Raw genomic sequence first — 24290 nt, forward strand, 5'->3', positions numbered from 1 at the left:
ATGACAAGGAATAATTTAAATATTTAAAAAGCGTCAAAGTTTAAAGTATGACAGAGGAGCTCATCGGTGTTTCCTTGAATATTTTAGGCCCTTGGTTGTTTTAAATTGCTTCTATTTTTTATGAAAGTCCTATTTCTACTTTAATGCATATATTTTTATATGGAATATCAGGGTCACCGGCTATTGTTGGTTTGTTTTGTTACAATGGCGCGCATCGAGTCGCAACGATATCTCCACGTCTTCCTCCTCCTTTCATATTTCCTCCTTCTATATTTTTATAATTTTGTATATTTCGATCTATTCTCAATTCCATTGGAAATGACGAATATTCATCTTGGGCGCACTTAAGCCTGGAAGTCAGATAAAATAAATCCGCTTGAAGAATGTTAGTAGCGAATCGGCTAAATATTTCGTTCGGTAATCATTGGGACCAAATAAATTGAAAATAGGCGCAAAAATTATCACACGCGACAACACTAAATTTTTTTGCTCGACACATTTATCTTATGTTAGTTCCAGCCCGAGCGAAAGCTACGAAAACGTTTTCTTTTCCTTTTCACTACCTGTTTTTAAAATGGAATTTTTCCGATTGAAGAATAATTATCTTTACCAAGCTTTAAATGAAAGGCCATGGGTGCTGTCAAGCTTCTAATAAATCGTTTAATTAATGAATCAGTATCATTACCGCAAAATCCAAATTGCAATATACAACCCTAGTATGAACGGTGCATTTTAAATTTAAATTCACATAAAAATATCGATAAGCCCGGCTGTCTAGCCGATTTAGAAAAAACCGATATGATGTCTATTGATTGACCATAAGCGGGTTTTCATTTCGAGTGTCAGAATAATCAGTAACAGTTGCAAAATGGATATAAAATCTTTTTTGTATGAATTTTGTGCAAAGTCACGCCTTGAACCCAAGTTTGAAGTTCGTCAGACTGGTAAGTTACTTTGAACAACCCTCTTCTTCAGGCACCTCAAGATCTATTTTGTTGCATATCGAAGGGCCTAAGAATCGGCAACGCTTCCTCTGCGAGGTCCGTGTGGATCAGAATAACTACATAGGTGTGGGCAATTCCACCAACAAAAAGGATGCAGAGAAGAATGCTTGCCGCGACTTCGTTAACTATCTGGTGCGCGTGGGTAAGTTGAAGGCCCAGGACGTACCGGCCGGTTTAAGTGATTCAGAAGTGGGAGGCCCCAAAGGTATAGCGGGCGAGGGAACAGCAGGCCCGAGCGGCCAGCAAAAACGCGTGTTTGGCGGCCAGTCGGGTCCACAAGATCTGGGCGAGGCGTATCGTCCACTTAACCATGAAGGACGTGGTGACCGGTTTAACATAATCGACCATGTGCAGGAGCAAAAGGACATGAACGAGGCTGAGTCAATTGACGTAAACGCTGCTATTCACGGTAATTGGACAATTGAAAATGCCAAGGACCGCCTTAACATGTACAAGCAGTCGAATAACATTCGCGACGATTACAAATACACTCCTGTGGGTCCGGACCACGCTAGGTACGTGTTTATTATCTTTTTCCCCGCCTGCGTTCTGGATTTGGTTTAAACTTTTACTGACCAAGTCCAAAACGCAGTCGGCAAATTTTGGTACACTAGGCGCAAGCCGTGGGGGGCTTAGCCAGCAGAGCGAGGTGGTACGATACTGACCCACTGAATCAGCGCCCGGTTGCCCTGCATGGGGTCTGTGATTAAATCGGACGTCCATGCAGGGCGGTGTAGGCAGAAACTTTTCCAGCGCTAGTATGCCGGCTGCGCTTAGAACATTAGAACCATTTCGCTCTGGCGGCTGGCCTTGTTTCTCCACTTAGAACGATCCCAAAGGGTAAGTTCCTATCCAAAGCTGGTAACCAAAATAATATATATTTTAATAACGTTATCAATCCAGGAGCTTTATGGCCGAGTTGTCTATTTACGTGCCAGCTCTAAAGCGCAAAGTGACGGCCCGTGAGACCGGATCCAACAAGAAATCTGCCAGCAAGTCATGCGCTTTGTCTCTGGTTCGCCAGCTGTTTCACCTTAACGTAATTGAGGCCTTCAGCGGCACTCTAAAAAAGAAAAAGGACCAGGAAATGAAGCCCTACCCGGTGAAGCTGTCACCAGACCTCGTGGAAGACTTAGATATGGTCATCAAGGAATTGGATCTACCCGTCGTAAATCCGCGTAATATCAAAGTAGAACAAGACGGTGCTCCTATTTCTTTGATAGTAAGTAAACATGTTCCTAGCATCATTTTGAATAATTTAGCCATAGCCATGACCCTTTTAATTTCATCCGCAATCCGTTGGGTACCGGGTATATCTTGTTCTTTTTAGATAGGGCAAATTAGCACCACTAAATTTTAATTTTCTGTCAACCAAAACCATGTACCAGTATGGGACAAAAGATTTCCGAGGCTATACAAGCTAGCTAACTAGCTTATTTAATCAAGCATGTAAAATGTGTTTTAAAATTTGGAGTTTGAACATATACATAGGTTCTAAAACTTTGCAGAAGCTATTACATTTTTAAATCGCCATTTTGATAAGACATCAGTGACGATTCTGTTGTATATAAGTAAAGGTTTGATATTTCAAATCACCTAAGATGCAATTAAATTGTTTTGAAGGTTTGGATGGTTATTTTTATCTTAATTGATTCTTATGCATTCCTCAGGTGACTGGAAACCGCGTGGACCCTATGCAACCAGCTTGCGAAAAACGGCAGGAAAGCACAGTGATTCCATGGGCCCCGCCTCAGCCAAATTGGAATGCCTGGCATGCCTGCAACATCGATGAAGGTGAATTGGCTACCACATCCATCGAAGATATTTCACTAGATCTTGAACGCTCATTGCGCGAACGCCGTCAGAACGATTCGGAATATTGCCAGTTCCTAGAGTTTCGTGACAAGTTGCCAATCGCGGCCATGCGCTCCGAAATTCTGAGCGCCATCAATGATAACCCGGTGGTAATTATCCGCGGCAACACCGGCTGCGGAAAGACCACACAGATCGCACAATACATTCTCGACGACTACATTTCATCCGGTCAGGGAGGCTTCGCCAACATATATGTGACCCAGCCACGCCGCATCTCGGCGATATCAGTAGCAGAGCGTGTCGCCCGTGAACGTTGCGAAAACCTGGGTGAGGCCGTTGGCTACTCCGTTCGATTTGAGTCTCAGTTCCCTCGGCCCTACGGTAGTATTCTCTTCTGCACCGTTGGAGTGCTTTTACGCAAGCTTGAGGCCGGCTTGCGAGGCGTCTCGCATATCATCGTTGATGAGATCCACGAGCGGGATGTGAACAGCGATTTCCTGCTGGTAATTCTTCGCGATATGGTGGCCACATATCCAGATCTGCACGGTAAGATTAAATATGCAAACGTGATTAATAACTTTTAATAGAAAATGTCCCATAATCAAAATTGTTTATTGCTATTAACATTGTCATTTACATATGTATGTGTTTTATCTTTTCAGTTATTCTTATGTCGGCCACAATCGACACCACTTTATTTGCCAATTACTTTGGCGGCTGTCCAGTACTTGAGGTTCCCGGCCGGGCCTTTCCTGTTCAGCAATTCTTTTTGGAAGACATATTGCAGATGACTAACTTCGTGCCCTCGGTAGAGTCCCGTCGCAAGAGAAAGGAAGCTGAGGACGAGGAACAGATGCAGCTGTCGGAGAATAAGGAAGAGGAAGAAATAAATTACAATAAGATTTGCGATGATGACCGGTACACGGTACAGACTCGGAACGCCATGGCCATGCTATCTGAGTCTGACGTAAGTTTCGAGCTGTTAGAGGCCCTTCTGTTGCTCATCAAATCAAAGCAAATCACTGGCGCCATCCTGGTCTTTCTTCCCGGCTGGAATTTGATCTTCGCTCTTATGAAGTTTCTGCAGAGCTCAAATACATTTGGAAATTCGTCGCAGTACCGTATTCTGCCGTGCCACTCGCAGATTCCGCGTGAGGACCAGCGCAAGGTTTTCGAGCCGGTACCGGATGGTGTGACAAAGATAATTCTGTCCACCAACATAGCTGAGACTTCGATCACCATCGACGACATCGTATTCGTTGTGGATATTTGCAAGGCTCGCATGAAGCTCTTCACTTCGCACAATAATCTCACCAGCTACGCCACTGTGTGGGCTAGCAAGACTAACCTGGAGCAGCGCAAAGGTCGCGCCGGCCGCGTCCGTCCTGGCTTCTGCTTCACACTCTGTTCTCGCGCCCGTTTCGCTGTGCTCGAGGATAACCTTACGCCGGAGATGTTCCGCACGCCGCTGCACGAGATGGCTCTCACCATCAAGTTGCTCCGCCTTGGTGCCATTCACCATTTTTTGTCGAAGGCTCTGGAACCCCCGCCAGTGGACGCTGTCATCGAGGCCGAGGTACTTCTGCGTGAGATGCGCTGCCTAGACGCCCACGATGAATTAACACCTCTAGGTCGACTGCTGGCACGCCTGCCCATCGAGCCTCGGTTGGGCAAGATGATGGTACTGGGTGCCGTGTTCGGATGCGCCGACCTAGTGGCCAGCATGGCCTCCTACTCCAGCACCTTTTCTGAGGTGTTTGCCCTGGACATTGGCCAGCGTCGACTTGCAAATCATCAGAAGGCACTGAGTGGTCGCAAGTGCTCCGACCACGTGGCCATGATTGTAGCGACACAAATGTGGCAGCAAGCCAAGGATCGTGGCGAACAGGCAGAATCACGCTTCTGCGACTGGAAGGGCCTGCAGATGTCCACTATGAACGTGATGTGGGATGCCAAAAAACAGCTGTTGGATCTTTTACTTCAAGCCGGGTTCCCTGAGGAGTGCATGGTGTCTTGCCGCGTCAATGCTGATTCTGATGAAGCCGACCCAATGCTGGACGTGTCACTTGCATTGCTTTGTCTCGGCCTCTATCCCAACATCTGTGTGCATAAGGAGAAGCGCAAGGTTTTAACCACCGAGTCCAAGGCGGCGCTGTTGCACAAGACCTCCGTTAACTGCAGCAACTTGGCCATCACCTTTCCTTATCCGTTCTTCGTCTTTGGCGAGAAAATCCGCACACGCGCAGTGTCCTGCAAGCAGCTTTCAATGGTTTCTCCCCTCCAGGTCATGCTATTCGGTTCGCGGAAGATCGACCTGGCCACCGACAACATCGTTCGTGTGGACAACTGGGTCAACTTTGAAATGGAGCCGGAACATGCGGCCAAGATCGCAGCTCTGAAGCCTGCATTGGAGGATCTCATCACAATTGCTTGCTACAATCCCTCAGAAATTCTTAACTTGGAGGGCCCCTACTCTAATTTAGTCGGTGTGGTTAGGAAAATCTGCGACAAAAGGGCCGGCGACTTTGAACTGACTCGCGAAACAGGAATCTTGCCTCACCAGGCACGACAGACCGCTCCCGGCGGTGGAGGTGGCGGTCCGGCCAAAAGAGGCCGCTTCGATTATGGCGGCGGAGCCGGTGGTGGACACTTCAGGAACAGAGGTGGCTATGGAAATCCAGCAAACAGTAGCTATGGCGATGGCGGGCGTGGCAACTACGGGAGTGGAGGTTTTGGTGGTAGTTTTGGAAATAGTGGAGGTAGATTTGGAAATAACCAAGGAGGTTTTGGAAATAATGGAGGAGCTGGATTTAATTGGAATGGAGGCGATGGAGGCTATACTAATTATGGAAGTTCTGGAGGAAATAACTTCACAGGAGGCGCTAACCAGAACAACAGCTGGGGACGCTATTAAGGACTATAATATTTTCATATTTCTATTAAAAACAAACTTACACATTTATAATATTTAAATTATAAACCCTCAATAAACACAATAAAACCAAACGTTCTATCTTTATGGGAGGCAGGAAGCAGTAATCTGTGTTCCAAAAGCTGTTCTAAATCGAGGATAGCGTTTGTTCGAGCCGGCACGTTAGCGTACACAAGCATAATATATTATTGTAAGATTTGACACAGGCTTATCGTAACATTTTAATACGTTATACAATATGTATGTCCCGCCACCGCGGAATATTTCAAAATGCAGCTGTTATATTCAGGCTAGTGATGGCACTTAGACAAACTCATACATACATATGTGTTACTCTTAATGTGATTATGAGAGGCCGAATAATCTAGAAACCAAGAAAAAATAGTATTAAAGAAAATATAAAATATAATATAAATATATAAAAATTAGTTCAGTTGATTTCTTAGACAATTGAATGACAATTAGTTTAGTTCACTGAATTACTGAAAATCACGTATAAGCTGTTTTTTTTTGACATTCAATCATTCATAAAAGTGTATCATTATCTGTGTGATGATGCCTAAACGAGGAAGAATCCAAATAATTTTAGCAATTCTGGTAAGAACATTTTGTATGCGAAATTTGTTAATATAGGTTTAGTTATAAATGCCTTAGTGCTTTTATATTAATAAGTAGGGCAAATACATGCATAAGTTTTTTTTTCGGGCCGACGATTTCTTTTCACAACCTACGGAAAAATGGCTAAAAAAAAAATTAATTTAAAGATGAAAATAACAAAGGGCATATATAAATATTTAAAAAAAGCATAAGCCAGTTTCGAAAAGCTTGGTTGACTTTAAAAAGCTTCAACCAGCACCGTGTAATTAGTTGAGCTGCCAGCCCTGGGTTAATTTTTTAGCTACAAATATCTGCGAGCGTCAAATGTCATAATCGATATATCGGTAGCACAAGTGTTATCCCTAGCATTTTAGCGGCGCGTAGTTTTGTTTGTTAAGGTTATATGGTTTGTAATTCAACGGAATATCGTCGTTCCTTTACAACAAGGTGACTCTAAAATGGACTTCGACACCGCTAAGGAAAACATACAACCGTTAGCTAGCGGTCGCAACGTTAGCCTGCTGCAGGCCTCACTTAGCCTGGACTCCGCGCAGGGCCAGGAGCTACTTGCGCAGCGCAGCAAGTTAAAGAAGGAAGTGGAGAATTATGCTGGCGAGGATCCCCTGGAGCCATGGCACGCATACATCTGCTGGATCGAACAGAGTTATCCGGCTGGTGGCAGCGAATCTAAATTGCAGGCGGTTTTGAAAGACTGCCTTACAAAATTCGAGAAGGACGTTCGTTACCAGCAGGACAGGCGCTTCATCAAGCTGTTTATTAAGTTTGTAAGTAGAGGTAGTAGAATTGTGGGTTAACCTAACCACTCCCGCTTCCAGGCGCAGGAGCAGAAGAACCCGATTGAGTTGTACCAGGAAATGTATAGTCGCGGAACTGGCACGATGCTGGCGGATTTCTACATCGCCTGGGCGTATTGTTGCGACTTGAGCGGCAACATGCACAAGGCCGATGAGATCTTTCGCCTGGGTCTCCAGTGCCGGGCCCAGCCGCTCGAGGAGCTACGGGAGGCGCACCAGCACTTCGGGTATACGGTGGGCCAGCGCATGCTGTACACCGACGGCGAGCAAGCGGATGCAGTCAACCAGGAGCTAAACGAGCGTAGGCTGGCCTTGCAGTCATTGCAGGGACGCCGCCAAAGGGGCTCAAACACAATTACGGTAGGGAGCGTGCGTACCGGAGCTGCAGTAAAGAGCGAATTTCCGGGTGTGGTGCAGGTAAGAAAATGTGAAAGTAAAACTAAAAAAAAACTGATCGCAATAAAAGTGATGAAGAGGCCTAAGAGTAGAAATTATGTAGATATATTAAGAAAGTTATAAAAATATTTTATATTTAAATTAATTATCATTAGAACTTACAAATAACGCAATAATGCTTTCCTTCTCAAACCTACTTTCGAGCATATCCGCAGAAGAGCGCTCCCTCTAAGAAGAACGGTTCGATTCTCTTAATTTATTGAGAGCAATTCTTCTGCGTGACAATTTGGCTTCTTTTCCGATTTATGCAAATAGTTAATGCTAACTATGAATCTTTCAGATGGGTGGCCCAAGCACCAGCCGCAGACAAAATGCTGATCGTAACGTGGAGGTTTTCAAGGATGAAAACGGCGCAATGCTGGCTGTGCCTACGCAAGAGGGGAAGACAAGCCATACTTCAATCGTCGAAGCAGCTCGCGGGATAGAGAACCTCAAGGAGTCAATGCCTTGGAACAAGGCTCACGCTAAGACACACAAGCACGGCAAAATCTTCTCCGGCGACTCCTCACCTGACCTGGGCTTCGATATACATGTCGATGAGTATGCGTTTCCACCCATCACCAACTATGAACGACACTTTGAAAAGCCCTTTCGTACTCCTCCCAACTTTGTGGCCAAGAACAAGCCATTGGAGACATGGGTAACGCCAGTAACAATTGAGCAGGAGCCAGAAGCAAATGCACTTCCGTGTTATAATAAAGCAATGCTATACCCGCGACCCAATCTAGAATTTTCTCCCGAGGAGTACCGAGCCTACATTAATTTAAAACGACGTGAGCCACAGCATCCGTCGGTCATTCGTAACGATCCGTGGTGGGGCACTGGCGGCGAGCTCAGAGGAATACGCTGCTATCCAAACTTTGCCACCGCTTCCAAACCGCAACCGACAGACGAGCTGGTCAAGTATTTTAAACCACCAAGTATGCCTGAAATTCAAGTCGATTTTGACCAGCTTTACAACGACGAAGAGCAAACAGAATACCAACAAGAGGAGTTGTTGGCAGCCAAGTGGCGGCAGAAACGTAATCTTACAGTTATTGGCGACTTTGATATGGATGAGACCGCATGTCTGCCCGGTAATGAAATGCCTCGCCGCAAAAGTTTCTTTCCATTTTCCTCCAGAAAGTCAATCATGCCGCGTAGAGAAGATCGCGTGGAGGTTACGGAACAAGTAGCTTCAGGAGACGATACTCCAGCAACGTCTTCTGCTGTTTTACGTCAATCCACTGTTTTATCTCAACCGCTTGTTATGAACGAGCAGCCTAAAGTGCCGCCAACGTTAAAAATATTTCAGGATCCCGTTTCAACTGCAGAAGTCAACTTTGCTATGCCAGAACCGCCTCTACGTAGCATAGAGATTTATCAAGACCCGGATGAGCCAGAATCTGCCCCTATAACTAAAGCCTCGGTCGTCGCACCCGCTTTCGACGGAGATGAAACTTGCTCTACGCAAGTGTTTAACATGTTCATTAAGTCTCATGGCATAAGTACGCCGAAGGGTCCTCAAAAACAAGCACCGGCCCGACAGTTTGGCACTGTGTTAAAAGAACTGTCGCCGACGGACGAGCCTAGTCCTTCTCCAAGCTCTACCGAGTCCCCAGTCGATTCCCGTTCACCGATGTTGCGCAAACAGTTGTCCACCATTTTGGAGACCTCAGAGCACGGAACCCAAAGTTCGGCGGCCACTAACGCTACTACTAAGTCGACCATAACTTCAACTTCTTCTTCACCCGGGTCTCGCACTGCACTTACTCTGACCACCAAGAGTGAAGAGTGCACTCCTGGACCACTGAGGCAGCAGCACCTGCCTGGCCTTGACAATTCCATAGTCAGCGTGGAGCAAGAAAAAAAGGCTGGTGGCAATTTTTCCCGTCGCGAGCTTTGGGAGCCAAATGCTCCCAGCGTGCCGATGATGAAATCTTTACGCTTCCAGGAGGATAAGACGGAGACAATTCCTAGAGCTCTGCCCTGTTTTCAGGAAGACAAAACAGAAACGTTGCCACGATTACCTGTCGGCTTACCTGAGTGTGCACTAGCTGCCGCAGAACTGACTCCACTAAAGCTTCCAACGCTCGATGATGATGATGACCTTTGCGGCCTCTTTGCAAAGACGCCGCCAAAGATGAAGACGTTTGGCTCTTCCATTTTACAGGACGCCTCGAGGCGTGTTTGCGACCAAAACACTTCCGATATTTTTATGAATCCAATAAAAGGCACTCAGGACTCGATTGCTGCCTCATTTGTTGAGGCCATTGGTAAACCTTCCGCCCTACCGGATAGCGGCCAGCTGGCGGATTCTTTCATGAACGATTTGTCGTTTGTGCCCGAAACACAACCCGTGAATGAACCCAACTTCGGGGCTCCGGCTATGAAAAAGTTCGAGATCTTCCTAGACGAGACACAGCCAGAGATGATAAAGGCAAAACCATCTATGGGCTGCAGTATTACCTTGGACTCCACGGTGCCCGAAACGCAGCTGTCAGTTGTGCAAAAGGATGCAGTTAAGAAGCCGCAAACTGTAGGACCCTCTCACATGATCGCTTCGTTCATGAATGATTGCACTGAGCTAAGTAGCTGTCCGCCACAACTACCAAGTTCTTCAGGAGCAGTGAAGTTTATAAACGATTCTTCCAATTCAAGCAGATCGAAAAATAGCGGAAAGCAGTCGGATAACTTCTTCGAACTAAATGCTGCCACGGAAATGTTTGCCACCAACATAAGTATGATTAAGAATTCTACGCTGCTTCCTCCGCCTGTAATTGAAAATCCCCATTTTGAAAATGCTCAGGAACAAGCAGAAGAAAATGCTGACGGAGACCTAAGCATTTATTATAAATCTACACCGATAACACCTAAGCAATCGCACCGTTCGTGGTCGCATTCTGATAATGATACACTTCCGCGAGATCAGTTTGTACACCCCAAATCAAACATGGACAAGACAGAGCTGAACCAAACGGTCGCTGATACTAATGTTAACCCTTTCAACGTAGACCTTATTAGTTCGCTGCTGGACGAAATTGACTTCTCGCAGTACATTGAAAAGTTACCGCACTGCCAATTGGTGGGCCATGTTAAGCGTCTGCGACCTAATTCCCAAATAGAGGTGAATGGCGAAGAGTTTGATGTGGTAAAGATGCTTGATAAGGGGTCGTATGGCACTATTTACACGGGACAACACGTGAAAACCGGAAAGAAGGTGGCTTTAAAGCAGGAACGGCCAGCCAACTACTGGGAGTTCTACATTACCCTGGAGGTTCACAGTCGACTAACCAGCGACCAAATGGTAAGATTCATAATTAAAAAGTCATAATGCCAACTCAATATTTAATTTTAATGTATTAGAATATTTACAAGAAGGTGTAGCAACTACGACTCCAAAATGAAAAATAATAAGATGATAATCATTTTATGTATCTTTCAGATTCCCGCATATACACATTTTGATTATGCATTGGTGGGCAACAATTGCAGTGTCTATATCTCTGACTTCTCGGATTATGGTTCGTTGATCTCAGTGTGCAACAAAATAAAGAGTGGAACAAGCAAGAATCTGGACGAGTACGTTGTCATGCATCTAAGTTGCCAGATGCTCGATATCGTGGATCATCTTCACGCCTTGGGGATAATCCATGCCGACATTAAGGCGGACAACTTTCTACTTATGAGACCGTAAGAACCTGAATCTAGCTACTATTTCACCATAAGAACTATTCCTTGCGTCTCTTTCAGATTGTGCGCGCATCCCAATGAAGTTAGCCTGCAGCTTATTGACTTTGGCGTGTCTATCGACACCAGACGCTTTCTGCCCAATCAAACATTCAATTATGTGCACCACCACGAGCTGTTCAAGTGCATTGAGATGCGCACCAATCGGCCGTGGACGTACCAGCTAGATTTATTCGGCCTGGTGGGTGTCATGCATGTGCTGCTCTTTGGCACCTATATGGAAGTGGTGAAACGGAGTCCGAGTGGCGTTTGGATGCCGAAAACGGCCTTTCCGCGCTATGTCCAACGGCAGATGTGGGAGACTATCTTCAGGACGCTGCTTAATATTCGTGACTGTCGTACAATGCCAAATCTACAAGAATTGCGTATGCTGATTAAATCCGAGCTAGCTGAAAAGGAGAAATATGTTGCCGAGGCCATTAACAAATTTAATATGATACTGCAAAAATAAGAACAGAAATTGTATTGTATTTAATTATTTATAAAATATTATAGGACGCTATAAAAAGGCATGGTTAAATTAAGAATTTAAACTGTTGTTTATTAATCCTGCGACTGCATAAAAAGATGTTTTTTCTGTTTAGCTCCTAACTGTTCACAACATCATCCCATATGAAAAATGTAAAAAGTATAAGCTAAATGGAAAGTGCCCAAGATACTCAAGTAGAGTATTTTTGGTTTTTTAAATAAATACGAAACAACTTGAGTTCCTGTAGAATTAGTTAAAATGTGCTTTGCATAACGATTGGTCAAGTCCATTTTTTGTGCACTGACTTTCCAATGACACTTTAAAAAGAGCACCTAAAGGATTCTGATAATTGGACAGTATAACATTTTCTAGCACTAATGTACGAAAAGAAAAGAAACGTAACTAACATTACGAAGTTTGTTCACCCTTTGCATTTATACCATATGAAAATAATAATAAAAAAAAGTATAAACCTGTATATGTAAAAAACCTATTTGCTAATAACAAACGAAGTATGTACAGTTTTGCATTTACCAGTTGTAAAAAGTAAGGTTCTTGTAGCCGACTCTGGAGAGTGAGCTTTTTGTAAACGACTAGTATAGGGTACCAAAGAATAGAAATTTCAATGGGCGATATTGGTAATAAAAGGGTAGCAGAGTAGAGTAGTAGTAGTAGTATCTTGGATCAGCAGTGGGTCGACTTTAGTAGGTCACGGTAGCATGCAGAGACTAGATACTTCGCCATTTAGAAACGCAGGGTATTAAAGAATCAATTGTAAACGTACGTAAAAAAGGTTTCAGAATCCATAAAGCTGACAGAAAATATTCGGAGCAAGTTATAGGACTTTTCAAAAAAAAAAAGAAGGAAAACACGACTAGGACAGAGAAAAACGATTGACAGAATAAAGCAATCGATACGCCAGAAACTTATCACCCAATTAAGCATCAGGGATAAACTCGGATGGATGACGTGGACGTTTTAGAAGAGCACAACTGGATTCAAACACGAGAAGTCAAAACCATAATAGACTTCCTTAGAGTAGCGGAAAAGTTCGAAGCACTATAATCTAGACAATCACCACGAGCACAAGGGAATGGTAAGCAACCCTGCTGGAGCTCCAAGAACCGAGGACATCGGCACAAGAACACAGCTCACAATACTAATACAATAATCGATACGTGCTTCTAAAGGCATAATCAAAGACATAACCAACGGACGAAGTAATACACCTGCAGACAGAACTTCCACAGTAGCCCTAGAAGAATTACAGGTGGTAATAGAACTAGGAGAAAAGCAGACAACCATATCATTACTAATCCTGGACGACGTCGTCGGAGGCATGTTACTGGTCATTGACTTCCTGACTTATCGCAATGCAACATCCCGTTCTGGGGGACTTGTGAAAAAAGAGAGAGAAAAACGTCTAACACCTATGACTGATGAGATAACACGACAGCCCTCTAAAGCAAAAATATTTCCCTAAGAACCGACCATGCAGAATATTACACAATAAACTGTTCCACTCCTCATACAGTTTCCCCGTAATACTAGTCGGAACTAAAAATAACAAACTGCACACGGCAACTAAAGTTTGAAGGTGGTACCCAATGAAGTGGACCGGGAAATCAAGCAGAAACTAGTAATACGACCGCCACGATAAACAGGGGCAACTTCAAACTGACGGTAAACGGGGTTCTGTATCATGTTAAGATTACTCGCGGAGGAGAAACAACACTAAAGGGTTTCCCATGGACCGATCATCAACGCTTCATCGGCATAAACGTATTCCAGGAATCGTGTCACACAGAAACTTCAGATTATACATAAGCAGCTTTCTATCCATTTACTTGATACTTGGGAACATGAGGAGCCTACAATTTTAAAGTTCTATTTGAATCCTGATCTCATTGCTCCACGTCAATGTTACTATTACGCATAAGGTGAAAAGGTGAAACTATTTTGCTAAACTCCTGACTGTGGCTTTTGTGGTGAGTGCCATTCCAAATAGTGTTTCTTTTCTACAACTTTTTATGAAGCAGAGACGGTGTCGGTGTCCCTTAAGATTTATAAAAGAACCGAAAGAACCGCTTACATGCTGTTTATGTAATGTTGAACAATATTTGTTTAATAAGTAACAAATTTAAACCAAATAATTATTGCTTATAAGCGAAACAAATTATTTTCGACTCATTCAGGCGGTTTTGCGTTAATTTTACAATATGAATACCCGCCTGCGGCCGAGAACAGGCCGAGAGACGTCCATTTCTGTGGCAAATTCCAGCGCAATGCAATTTTCGGGTCAATGCATATATTTTCAGTTACATCGGCATGTTTTCCACGAGCTGAGGGCGTCATTTGCAATCTCCATTTGGCATTCTGCATTCGGTTCGGCGTCCAGCAGCATTCGTCGTCTCCGCTTCCGGGGGCAATGGCGCTCGGCGTGTTCCTGCCTGGCACATTCGGTTGACATGTGCCCTGGGATGGGTGCAGCTACTGTTGTGCATATGCACAGCATATAAATCAAAGTCAAAAACGGCTCGACATGATTCACAAATGATCCAAACAAGCGACCGTTCTGCCGCCATATGAAAGTCTTATAAATCAAAGTGCTCGGCTCAGTCAGGACTCGGCGGGACTCTGCTGGGCTTGCGGACGCGGCAATTGCATGCGGTTAACTTTACGACCACTGTTAGCTCCTGGCCTCCCCCGTCCCGCCCAAAGTTGCTGCCATCTGTGGGTGCAATCCCTGCAGGTTATCCGTACGCAGTACTGGACTGTGGTTTTGGTACAGCCCCCGCTCGTCCGGTAAGTTTTGGTATTTAATAAGATTGCAATTTGAATATTCATGATTTTTGTACCCTTGCAAAGGGTTTTTAAGTTTATGTTGGGATCCAGGGTCGAGTTGATTCGGACATGTCCATCGTTATATCCTTTGCTACGCAAGTTGTTTTAAAAGTTCTCAAGAAATACATATGTATGTATAAACTTTCCAAAATGTCTGGTTCTCATTACAAGTAATAAACGATCGGGAAATAAAATGAGACTTGAAATCAATGTACACTACATATGTGTATTTGTAGCTTAACATATAATTCCATAAATTAAGAAGTAATACATATCTTAAATTTGATTAGTATGTGACTCACGGTCCTAATCCGCAAATCATCCAATTTCCCAGCCACAGAAAGAACATTGTAATATCTAGCTTTTTTACTGTAAATTATTATTTATTGCAAAAGTGTCTTTCTAATGATTCAAACTGGGAAAATAATGAATTAATTACTTTTTTTTATTATTTGGGTACAGTTGTTTTTATTTAGTGAATTTATTCTCTCAGCTGCAATTAGAACTGCAAGTAGGACTTGGGATGAATTTACTCCGAGGGCTATTAATCGATTTGTGCACTTTGATATTTAATATTTGGTCCACTGTGGCAGGGCCTTGGTGCCTTACCCATGCCGCACATGGTATAGCTTGATTTATGCAAATTGAAAATGACCTTAGATCCTGCCACACACACGGACACATTGTCCATTTACCATGTTTTGTATATGGTTGAATTTTTCGCCCTTGTTGACTTGATTGTGGCAGCTGCTCGACGCTTAGCCGATGCAGCTCCTGCCCGCTTCCTCAGGAGTGCCCTGCCGAACTATCCACTATCCACCAGCCACCAGCCACTATCCGCATCCTTATCCTCATTCACTTGCCCTCGTGTAGTTGGGGATGCTTTTGCTTTTGCTGTTGGTCTTGTTGCTGGCGCCGTACATTTTGCATCATAAAGTATTTTAGCGCCATTATTTCATGAAATTCACATTTATTTTGCAGCTGTTTGCAGCAAAAAGCTGTCTGCCCTGTCCCTCAACTTTTCCGCCCATGCAGCTCGGTCGGAGCCTTGCACTACTGGTACATTTTTCTATTGTAATATAAGTTATGTGTGCACACTCCACCCCACTTATCGTTAACGGATTCGGACAAAGTGAAAAAGCGACCATCATAGGGCAACGAGAAACTTTGTTAAGAAAAGCATTCATACAAATTACGTTTTGGTTCTACTAAAAAGAAGATAAAGGGTTGTTTAATAAATCATTACATGTGGAAAATATGCAAATAGTACTTAGTGTAGGGGGTCCACAGCTAGAAGTTAAAGAAGTGTATGAATAATAATACTCCCTCAAATTGTTATTATCGTGTATTATATTTTCTGGTGAGTTCAGAATAAATGTTATAGGTAGAATAAGAAATCTTCGACCCTAAAAAGTAAATGTATGTACTTGATCAGCATCACCACGTCCTGGTCTGTCCGAATGAAACAACAGATCTCGCAGAATATAACAATTCTCTATCCCAATAATTGACCACGCCAGCTTTGAGGTTCTGCAGGTGTTCAGCTCCTTCGATTACTATGAAGGTATGTTGCCAATTTTCTACATTGGTGCTTTGCTAAATATTTTTTATCTCGAATTCTTCCATGAGGATCTTAGCAGTGATGGTGCGGGGGTCCTGGTGGTTTTCTTCCACTTATACGGCCACCATCCAGTCCCTTCGTGTGGTCTCCGAGGCTTTTAGCCGGATTGTCGTTAATACTGAAAGAGGGAAACAGAAATATAGGAAGTCCAAAAGATAGGGAATCCTAAATGCAATTACTTATATTATCATTGTGGGAGCGATTCGCTTGTAACCATGATTCCCTTGTCTGGAAAGGAAGAAGATCTGAATAGTAGTTTTATTCCACCCTTCTGAGACTCCACAGTTTAATACTAAACAATTTATTGAACAAATAATTGCGTTATTTCTGAGGTAGGGCTTCCTATCGTTCAGCTTACACTTTCATTCAGTAATATTATTATATTTTTAATTTATTAATAATTGCACTAATGTCGCATGTTTACGAAATGCATAATAATCACATTGTATTGAGCCAATTAGATTTACTGCTGCTGTGATTTGACTACAGATAACAATTATATGTATAAATGTAATATTTTTAAGTTTTAATTTCATAAAAATTATAGTGTTGTATAATAAATCAATGGTAAAAATTACAATTAATGTTAGTTAAATGGAAAAGCAGTGTCAGGCAGGATCTACACAGCATTCATTTTAAGTTCTTTGGAGATTTTATCTTATAATTCATGTTTAATTTTCAGATTTAATATAATTTTCAGTAAACTGCACTTTTTTTATATCAAATTATTTAAGCCGAACTATCTTATTTCTAGAATGTAAGTACCAAAATTGATATTGCTATTCGTCCTGTTGTTTTATACGGATGGATGCACAGTGAGTTATGGCACCCAAAAATGTATTATGTATAATAATAAATAATTTAAGAAAACAAATTATATAATGATATATTCTTTGATACAACAAATTTCTTCATATAACTGGATATTTGCATTATTCTCCCTAACCTAGCAGAGCCTGATCAATCGATTTCGTATTGTTAATGAAATAATAATTAAACGACTAAGAAAGCAGCCTTTATTTACTATTTAAATAAATTATGCAAAGTATACTTTTGAGAATGGGTAAGATGTAGTCACGAGGGATCATCTTTGCCATGTTTGATTATCCAATAAATTGGCTGGCAAAAAAGCGGAATTAAAATTGCCTGCAGCGTTTAATTGTACTCATCTCTAATGATGTCATATGTAAAGCTCACTTTTCAATTCACGTTAATTGCGCATTTTATCACAAAATCGTTGTAATTTTCACAGTGTTGCTTTCATAAAAGAACAGCAGTTTGTGGGGCTAGATCGGACCGGGGTTCGTCGATTTCCCCAAGGGAGATTAAACCGCACAGATGACTGGCACAAATGAATAGGAAAGTGTCCAGTGTCTGGGTTATATTACCGATGTTTGTTTTATAGTGGCAGCCAAACAAAAGTCGGCGTTATCAAGTCGGGAATGCGGCAGGTAGCATCTAGTTCTCGCCCTGGGTAATCGGCAGCTTGATAAAACACATTAAAGAACCCAGTCCCAATCTCGACGGCTAATTGCAGTCATAATCGCTATATGGCGGGCAGAGCTTTAACTGACACGTTCAGACGTATTTCAGCTATTGGCTCGGGTGGACGCGGCAAACTCAACTCACTTTCGAATCCATACAAGTCGCGCTTTTTTAGCCCAAAATCACACAAGTTTGCGTCCCAGAGAAAAGATATACGTAACGCGAGCCCAGTGTGTGACCACTTTGTGGGAATGACCGCCGAACAAAAAGGTGAATGAATAATTAATCCCCAGAGCTTTGGCTGTGTATAACATCAAGTGATCGAATAAACAAAAACAAATCTTTGCTTGGATAACAAATAAAATTATAATAATATGTGGATTCGATTATATGGCCCAAATAAATGTGTATGAAGTGTTAAAAAGGCGAATTTAATCGCAAATCAAATACCTCTACTACAATCCCTTTAAAAATCAACTACCGAAGGTTTACTCCCCCAAGTTACAGCCTTAAATAATACAACTCGAGAACAATTATAAAATATGATATTAGATTTTAATATTCCATTCATTCTCCTCCTCAGAAGAAGCTTGGGAATTTGTGACGCCACAATACCAATCTTATCAAAGTGGCTAATTATGGGATAAGATTGGCTTATCTTGATTATTCACCATAAAGATATTAATATAGATTTTTACTTGTTCGGACTTAGAGGTTTTTATCGGAAAGTACTTGACCGTGTAATTTTATTTAGAACATGGCTAAATTATGGCTTTCATTATTTATGATTTATGACCAAATCTGGCCCCAAAACAGTACGCTGGCAAAACTGGTCAATAAAGTTGGCCAAAGAGTTAGATACAGCAAATAAATCCCACATACTCTTTTAGCCCCAAAGAGCAATTAAGTATGGAAATTTATTGCCCAAATTGTGTGTGCCATGTATGCTGATTTTCTGTTCTTTAAGATGGCTCAAACCTATGAATACTCGATCAGTTCAGTACACCATTTTATTGTTGTACTATATAATTTCAGTAGTTCACAAATATTTATTTTATATATAATATATAATTTATATTTATATATTTTTTGTCAGGATTATCAATTTAAAATATGATAATGCTGAGAATTTATATACTCTTTCACAATGTTTTTACGTACCTTTAAATTGAAAAGTTCTCCACTTATTTTAATCTTTCTTAAATTAGATATATTCCCCTTTTACCTAAGATTCTCTTTTGGATTAAGGTAACAAATTTTATACGATATATATATATTTATATTTCAGTAATTAATTATTAGTATAATCAAAAAAATATAAAAATAAACAACTTTTTAAATAATACCTGATAAACAACACTGTCCATCTTTCACCTATAATTCCCTGTGTAGTCTTAAAGAATTCATGACTGTAGTGCTCACTTTTTGCTCAATTTATGGAGGTTGTTTTTGCTGAGCCGGAAAAGTATATTGACAAGTAGTAACGTAATTATTATTATCTGGGACTTTATCGGTCCGCAGAAATTTAACAGTCAGTTAATAACGGTAGGTTGCCAGTAGACTCTAATACTTAAAGGAAGTAAAAACTTTACTTAAAAAATGAACGCATCCATCTAAATAAGTACATCATATAAATTAAATTTGTATATTATTACAATGAGTTGCTTTTTCCGTAATTTAATGCTACATTTAATTGGATGTGGACGTCCATTCAGGTAGTGACTATAATAACTATATTAGCTTAAATGTGAATTTGATGAACAATTTAAGCATTTTTAAAACACCTTGACGAATGAGAAACCTATTTAAAAATAATATATGTATTGTATTTTGGTTTTAATCATCAAAATGTGGTATATTATAAATATTTAGGTTGAAAGTCACTTTTATCATACATATTTTTAAAGTTTTATGTTATTGTTTATGTTTAATATCGAATAAATGTATATAGGTGCGTATAGAGATAAACAGAAACCGCATTTCAATGATCAAAATTACAGTTCTCTAAAAATAGAAAGATTCTCATACCATGTTGCCATTTTATTTAATTCTTTTCTGAGTTGGAACTATAAGAATGTTGTCCTAATTTTTTTCGGTTTTGAGATTCCCAAAATATCAGTTAAATAGTTTTTTTTTCACAAAATAAATAAGGAGAAGCTGGAGTATTTATCAATATTTTTATAAATCAACGTCCTATTTTTTACAAGTCAATTGCCTTACCATTTAATTTGAATCAATTTTATCCCACAATCCTTTAAATAACTGTACCATAATCGTAGTTTGAGGATGTGATTATTCATTCTGTGTGGATTTAGGTTATTTATCGGAAATTATCAACTTTCCATTGATCCAATCAGAAAACCATTGGTAAATGTTAGTAAATAGCCTATTTGCAATGGAAACCTAATTAACCTTTTTGTAGTGTACTGAACTGATTTGCAACGGCAATTCGATTCGATAATTAAAGCCATATGTGTAATGGGTGACTTAGCACGAATTGATTACCTACATACATAACTGCAACCGGAAGTCTATTTGGAAAGGTTGTCTTCACTCTTTAGCCCCCACTTCCGCCAGCAGCATTTAATTTTCCCTAGTTTTACAGATTAGGTTGTTGTGTTGACCATCTTTATAGAAGGTGTCAACGAAGAAATAATTTGGGGACAGTATAATTTACATCTTTTTTTAGTCCTAGCTTAACTTTTGAACTTAAATACTCGATCCCCATAGGGCAGATGTCAGTTAATACTTGGTGTAAGATGATAATCTATTAAGAGAATATTCGACTTTTGAGTCTGAATTCTTTCTTTGTCGAACTTGAAGGAATGTACAATTGAAAGGTAATGTTGAACAATTTTTTAATGTTTTTTTTTTATTATAGTAGTAAAATAATAATTTAGTAAAAACATGTTGTTTAAAGTTTATTGTTGCTGCGTTTGCTACCCCTTAAGCAAATCATTTAAATGTTAATTTTTATGTAGATTGTATTGATTGTACATGAAATGTAATAAAATACGCTATGATGCGATTTCAAATATACAAATGGGACATTCAATGCCAAATTCGCAAACGTTTGATACTATTAAACCAGTTCCTGGAATAGAAATAAAAAACAATTAATAATAAAATTACATATATTCTGCGTCGAACAGAAGCAAAGTTTTTTCAAAAAATAAAAATTGGCACAGCCTGATGTTCATAAAATATATATGTATGTATATGTATATATGTATAGTTATGTATTTATATACACTATAAAAATAAATCCATTTATACCTCCATTACACGTTTATTTTTTTGTATCTAAGCCTCCTATACCTGAAAATACATATTTTATTGGCTTTATTGAAAAAAAAAATCCTTTTTAATGAAAACAAAAACCCACAGAAATTGAACCCATCCTAGGTTCTAGCATTTTGTTCTGAATATGAGGCAAAAAAATAATTTACCCACATTTTTATGAATCAAATTGTAACAATAGAAAATTTTAGGGTCAGTATGAGGTCATGCAGTGTGGTACAAAAAAAAATCTGGGGTGGTTAGGTTGGCATGAAATTGAAATAAACATCAGAGCTATTAGATAATTAAATTTTAAATTTGCAGTAGTTTTTTATGAAATTGAGATAGCTCGGACATTAAGTTATGATGATAGAACTTGGAAAGATGTGGCTGGGGGCGCTTTCAGTATTCTTTAACGCAAAGTTGCCATAAATTAAATTTTAGAATAACTAAATACATTCTGATTGAATATTCGCGCATTTAATTGTCTACGGAGAATCGCTTTAGACTTTAAACCAATTGGAATGCTGTAAGCTATACTTTTTGCATACTTAAACAAAAATATTTATCACCATCTTTTGGACCCATTTTTAACTAATGGTAATACATTTTTGATTGGATTATTTCCTGTGCTGCCCCAGGTCCAGTGATCGGTATTCGCCATCTTCAGGCGTTGCTGCTTTTCCTGGCCATCGTTGTCAACTACACTGCTCGGCTCAGCGTGAGCGTGGCCGTGGTGGCCATGACGGATGCAGCTACCACCAATCCGGACTTTCCGGTGAGTTTGACGTAGCGCATAACGTAAGCAGAGCGGAAGTGATGGCCGCCATATCGCCCGCAGGAGTACGAGTGGACGGGAGCGCAGAAGTCATACGTCCTGTCCAGCTTCTATTGGGGCTACATTGTCACCCAGTTTCCGGCCGGCTTTCTGGTGCGGCGCTTCGGAGCCAAGGCGGTGCTGCTCATTCCCACACTAGCCACGTCCATCTTGAGTGGGCTCACGCCCTATTGCGTCGCCTGGGGCGGCTGGCAGGCCTTCAGTGTGATACGCATCGTGGAGGGCTTGTTCCAGGGCCTAATCTTTCCGTGCATACACGAGCACTTGGCGAAATGGTCGCCGCCGCAGGATCGAAACCGGCTGGGCGCCTTCGCCTACTCTGGTGCCGACTGCGGATCGGTTCTGGCCATGGCCAGCAGCGGACTCATTGCCAACGGCTCAATGGGCTGGCCGGGAATCTTCTACGTCTCGGCGGGCGCCTGTGGCCTGTGGTGCCTGCTCTGGCTGGCGCTCGGTGCGAACAATGCTCCCAGCAGCCGCCTGATTGGCATCCGGGAGCGGGAGCACATCGAGCGCTCGATGAAGCGGCCGGATGGATTCCACGCGCAGAAGATTCCGATCCCGTGGCGAGCTATCTGGACCTCGGCGCCCTTCTACGCCCTGCTGATAGTGCGCAGCGCCCAGGGCTGGGCCAACTCCACGATGCAGCTGCAGACGCCCTCTTACATGCACGGCGTCCTGGAGATGGACATTAAGAGCAACGCGCTCTACTCCGCCCTGCCGTTCCTGGCCATGTGGTGCATGTCCTACGTTTACCTGGTCTTTGCGGATGTAGCAATGTCGCGGCGCTGGATGTCTCTGACCACGCTGCGCAAGTCCATCAATACCGTGTCCTACTGGGGACCGGCGGCGGCACTCATCGGGATCGGGTTTCTGGACAAGAGCCAGACCAGTCTCGCCATAGCTCTGATGACCATCAATGCGGGCCTGAATGCCGGATCCGGCATTGGCAGCATTCTCACCATAATCGACATGTCGCCTAACCACTCAGGCATGCTGATGGCCATCGTCAACGGTATTGGCAACATATTTCCACTGCTCACGCCGCTCTTGGTGGGCGTTATTGTAACCGACCAGGTGAGTGCAGGCATTATTATCTTATTTCTCACAAGAACGTAGAAATCTTTGAATCGATTTGCATTAAATTTTGTCGGAATAGCTGAGATCGAACTAGACCGCAAGAGTGAAGTAGGGAAGTTATAAACCAATCAAGTTTCTGTGCGTTGAGAACTTTTGCAACATCTTAATTTGTATTAGGGGCACCAGAATGAGATTAGGATGTTTCGCAACTTGGGCCTAGCAACATTTACTTCATGCGTCAACATTTTCTTCTGTTTTCCGTCTTGTTTAATTCGTAATTTTGAGTTGGTTAGTTAGTTCCTTTTTTAATTCAGCTATAATACTTCGGGTATCGGGTAATACACAGTTAATCACACTCCATTGTTGCTTTCGTGCTTGGAATTAAAAAATTGTATTTATATAAACGATAGCAGTACTGGAGGAACAACTAACTACAAATTAGGCCAACAGCTTAACAGGTGGTGATTAATATAAATCTTATTTTTGTCCAACGCAGGGCTCTCGCAGTCAGTGGCAGATTGTGTTCGGCATGACCGCCGTGGTTTTCTTCTTCGGCAACCTGGTGTACCTCATTTGGGGCACCACGGACCAGCAGGCCTGGGATGCTGAGGATTTCCTGAAGCCACGTGATTCCGAATGCACTCAAAGTGGCCACCAAATGGATCTCAAGCTCAAGGCGGACACGAGGACTAAGACGGATTCCAAGACAACATGATTAGCGGCACAGAATTCGGGGATTGCTGCCGGCCACGCGTCGTGTGCACAATGTGTATGGAAGGGAAAGTTGATCTGGCCAGCTCTGATTAAACGAATTTTGCGCCAAGAAATTGCCATTTTAATTAAAAATTCTTAGAACGTTTCGCCGCTCGCGCTTGTATTTTAATTTCTTGTTTGTACGCATTTCTTTCGCTGGCCGCGGAAATTTAATAGAAAATTCTTACTATTCTTTGAATGAATTCATTTTCTATTTCTGCCCGCATTTGCATGCGAACGGCACAGCGCAAGGACAAGCCTAGTCAAGGCAACAAGACTCCGGCTCCGGCTCACCAATCCAAGTCCAACCATCCCCATCGGAGCCTCCTTTCCAGTCCCAGTCCCAGTCCCAGTCCCAGTCCCATTGCCAATCCCATCCCATCTCCATCTGCATGCTTATCCTTGTCCTCGTCCTGGGCAGTCAGTCAACGCCGGGCGGCGGCAGGCAAACAACAAGGAAAAAACTTTGCACACAAATCAGAAAAATGGACACTTGGTGGAATTTATGCACGAACGCGTGCACACAGTACGTCGCATGGCCATATTCGGTACGGTCTTGCGGTGGAATTGTTT

General features: G+C 42.0%; 3 protein-coding genes and 1 long non-coding RNA gene across 7 annotated transcripts; 3 read left to right on the forward strand and 1 right to left on the reverse strand.

The window, feature by feature from the left end:
• Positions 1 to 768: 768 nt before the first annotated feature.
• mle (dosage compensation regulator mle) lies at positions 769 to 5825 on the forward strand. Of its 2 annotated transcripts, none has more exons than XM_020959573.2 (5): positions 769 to 944; positions 1009 to 1519; positions 1908 to 2226; positions 2675 to 3365; positions 3482 to 5825. In XM_020959573.2, the coding sequence occupies exons 1-5, from the start codon at positions 869 to 871 to the stop codon at positions 5731 to 5733; spliced, it is 3849 nt and encodes a 1282-aa protein (XP_020815232.2). In that variant the 5' UTR covers positions 769 to 868; the 3' UTR covers positions 5734 to 5825. The 2 variants fall into 2 exon arrangements, with proteins under 2 accessions (XP_020815232.2, XP_020815233.2); XM_020959574.2 differs by having other exon boundaries at positions 781 to 944; positions 1009 to 1844.
• Positions 5826 to 6704: 879 nt separating this feature from the next.
• BubR1 (Bub1-related kinase) lies at positions 6705 to 12295 on the forward strand. Its single transcript, XM_020959720.2, has 5 exons — positions 6705 to 7133; positions 7185 to 7580; positions 7900 to 10905; positions 11044 to 11291; positions 11352 to 12295. Exons 1-5 carry the CDS (start codon positions 6807 to 6809, stop codon positions 11797 to 11799), a joined length of 4425 nt encoding a protein of 1474 aa, XP_020815379.1. The 5' UTR covers positions 6705 to 6806; the 3' UTR covers positions 11800 to 12295.
• Positions 12296 to 15993: 3698 nt separating this feature from the next.
• Positions 15994 to 20193, reverse strand: LOC147643598 (uncharacterized). 2 transcript variants are annotated; one of them, XR_015271763.1, is made up of 3 exons: positions 19988 to 20193; positions 16462 to 16510; positions 15994 to 16400 (listed from the first exon to the last, which is right to left on the reverse strand). It is a non-coding gene; the product is annotated as an uncharacterized LOC147643598 (long non-coding RNA). The 2 variants fall into 2 exon arrangements; XR_015271764.1 differs by lacking the exon at positions 16462 to 16510.
• Positions 17666 to 23791, forward strand: LOC110189696 (putative inorganic phosphate cotransporter). 2 transcript variants are annotated; one of them, XM_020959871.2, is made up of 4 exons: positions 17666 to 18037; positions 21688 to 21824; positions 21888 to 22961; positions 23461 to 23791. In XM_020959871.2, exons 1-4 carry the CDS (start codon positions 17833 to 17835, stop codon positions 23677 to 23679), a joined length of 1635 nt encoding a protein of 544 aa, XP_020815530.2. In that variant the 5' UTR covers positions 17666 to 17832; the 3' UTR covers positions 23680 to 23791. The 2 variants fall into 2 exon arrangements, with proteins under 2 accessions (XP_020815530.2, XP_086689179.1); XM_086833053.1 differs by lacking the exon at positions 17666 to 18037 and adding an exon at positions 21027 to 21575.
• Positions 23792 to 24290: the final 499 nt, after the last annotated feature.

This window comes from Drosophila serrata, unplaced genomic scaffold, assembly GCF_035046125.1.
Source record: "Drosophila serrata isolate PLE 108 unplaced genomic scaffold, ASM3504612v1 contig_267, whole genome shotgun sequence".
In the NCBI taxonomy this organism is placed as follows: Eukaryota; Metazoa; Arthropoda; class Insecta; order Diptera; family Drosophilidae; genus Drosophila; species Drosophila serrata.

What these genes read in the sequence shown, in the direction of transcription:
- BubR1 (XM_020959720.2), top strand. Translation starts at nt 6,807, where the DNA reads ATGGACTTCGACACCGCTAAGGAAAACATACAACCGTTAGCTAGCGGT. An exon ending in AATTTCCGGGTGTGGTGCAG is followed by an intron (nt 7,581 to 7,899) that starts GTAAGAAAATGT and finishes TGAATCTTTCAG; the next exon opens with ATGGGTGGCCCAAGCACCAG. An exon ending in GACTAACCAGCGACCAAATG is followed by an intron (nt 10,906 to 11,043) that starts GTAAGATTCATA and finishes TGTATCTTTCAG; the next exon opens with ATTCCCGCATATACACATTT.
- mle (XM_020959573.2), top strand. Translation starts at nt 869, where the DNA reads ATGGATATAAAATCTTTTTTGTATGAATTTTGTGCAAAGTCACGCCTT. An exon ending in GTGCTCCTATTTCTTTGATA is followed by an intron (nt 2,227 to 2,674) that starts GTAAGTAAACAT and finishes TGCATTCCTCAG; the next exon opens with GTGACTGGAAACCGCGTGGA. An exon ending in CACATATCCAGATCTGCACG is followed by an intron (nt 3,366 to 3,481) that starts GTAAGATTAAAT and finishes TTATCTTTTCAG; the next exon opens with TTATTCTTATGTCGGCCACA.
- LOC110189696 (XM_020959871.2), top strand. Translation starts at nt 17,833, where the DNA reads ATGGCGGGCAGAGCTTTAACTGACACGTTCAGACGTATTTCAGCTATT. An exon ending in CCACCAATCCGGACTTTCCG is followed by an intron (nt 21,825 to 21,887) that starts GTGAGTTTGACG and finishes TATCGCCCGCAG; the next exon opens with GAGTACGAGTGGACGGGAGC. An exon ending in GCGTTATTGTAACCGACCAG is followed by an intron (nt 22,962 to 23,460) that starts GTGAGTGCAGGC and finishes TGTCCAACGCAG; the next exon opens with GGCTCTCGCAGTCAGTGGCA.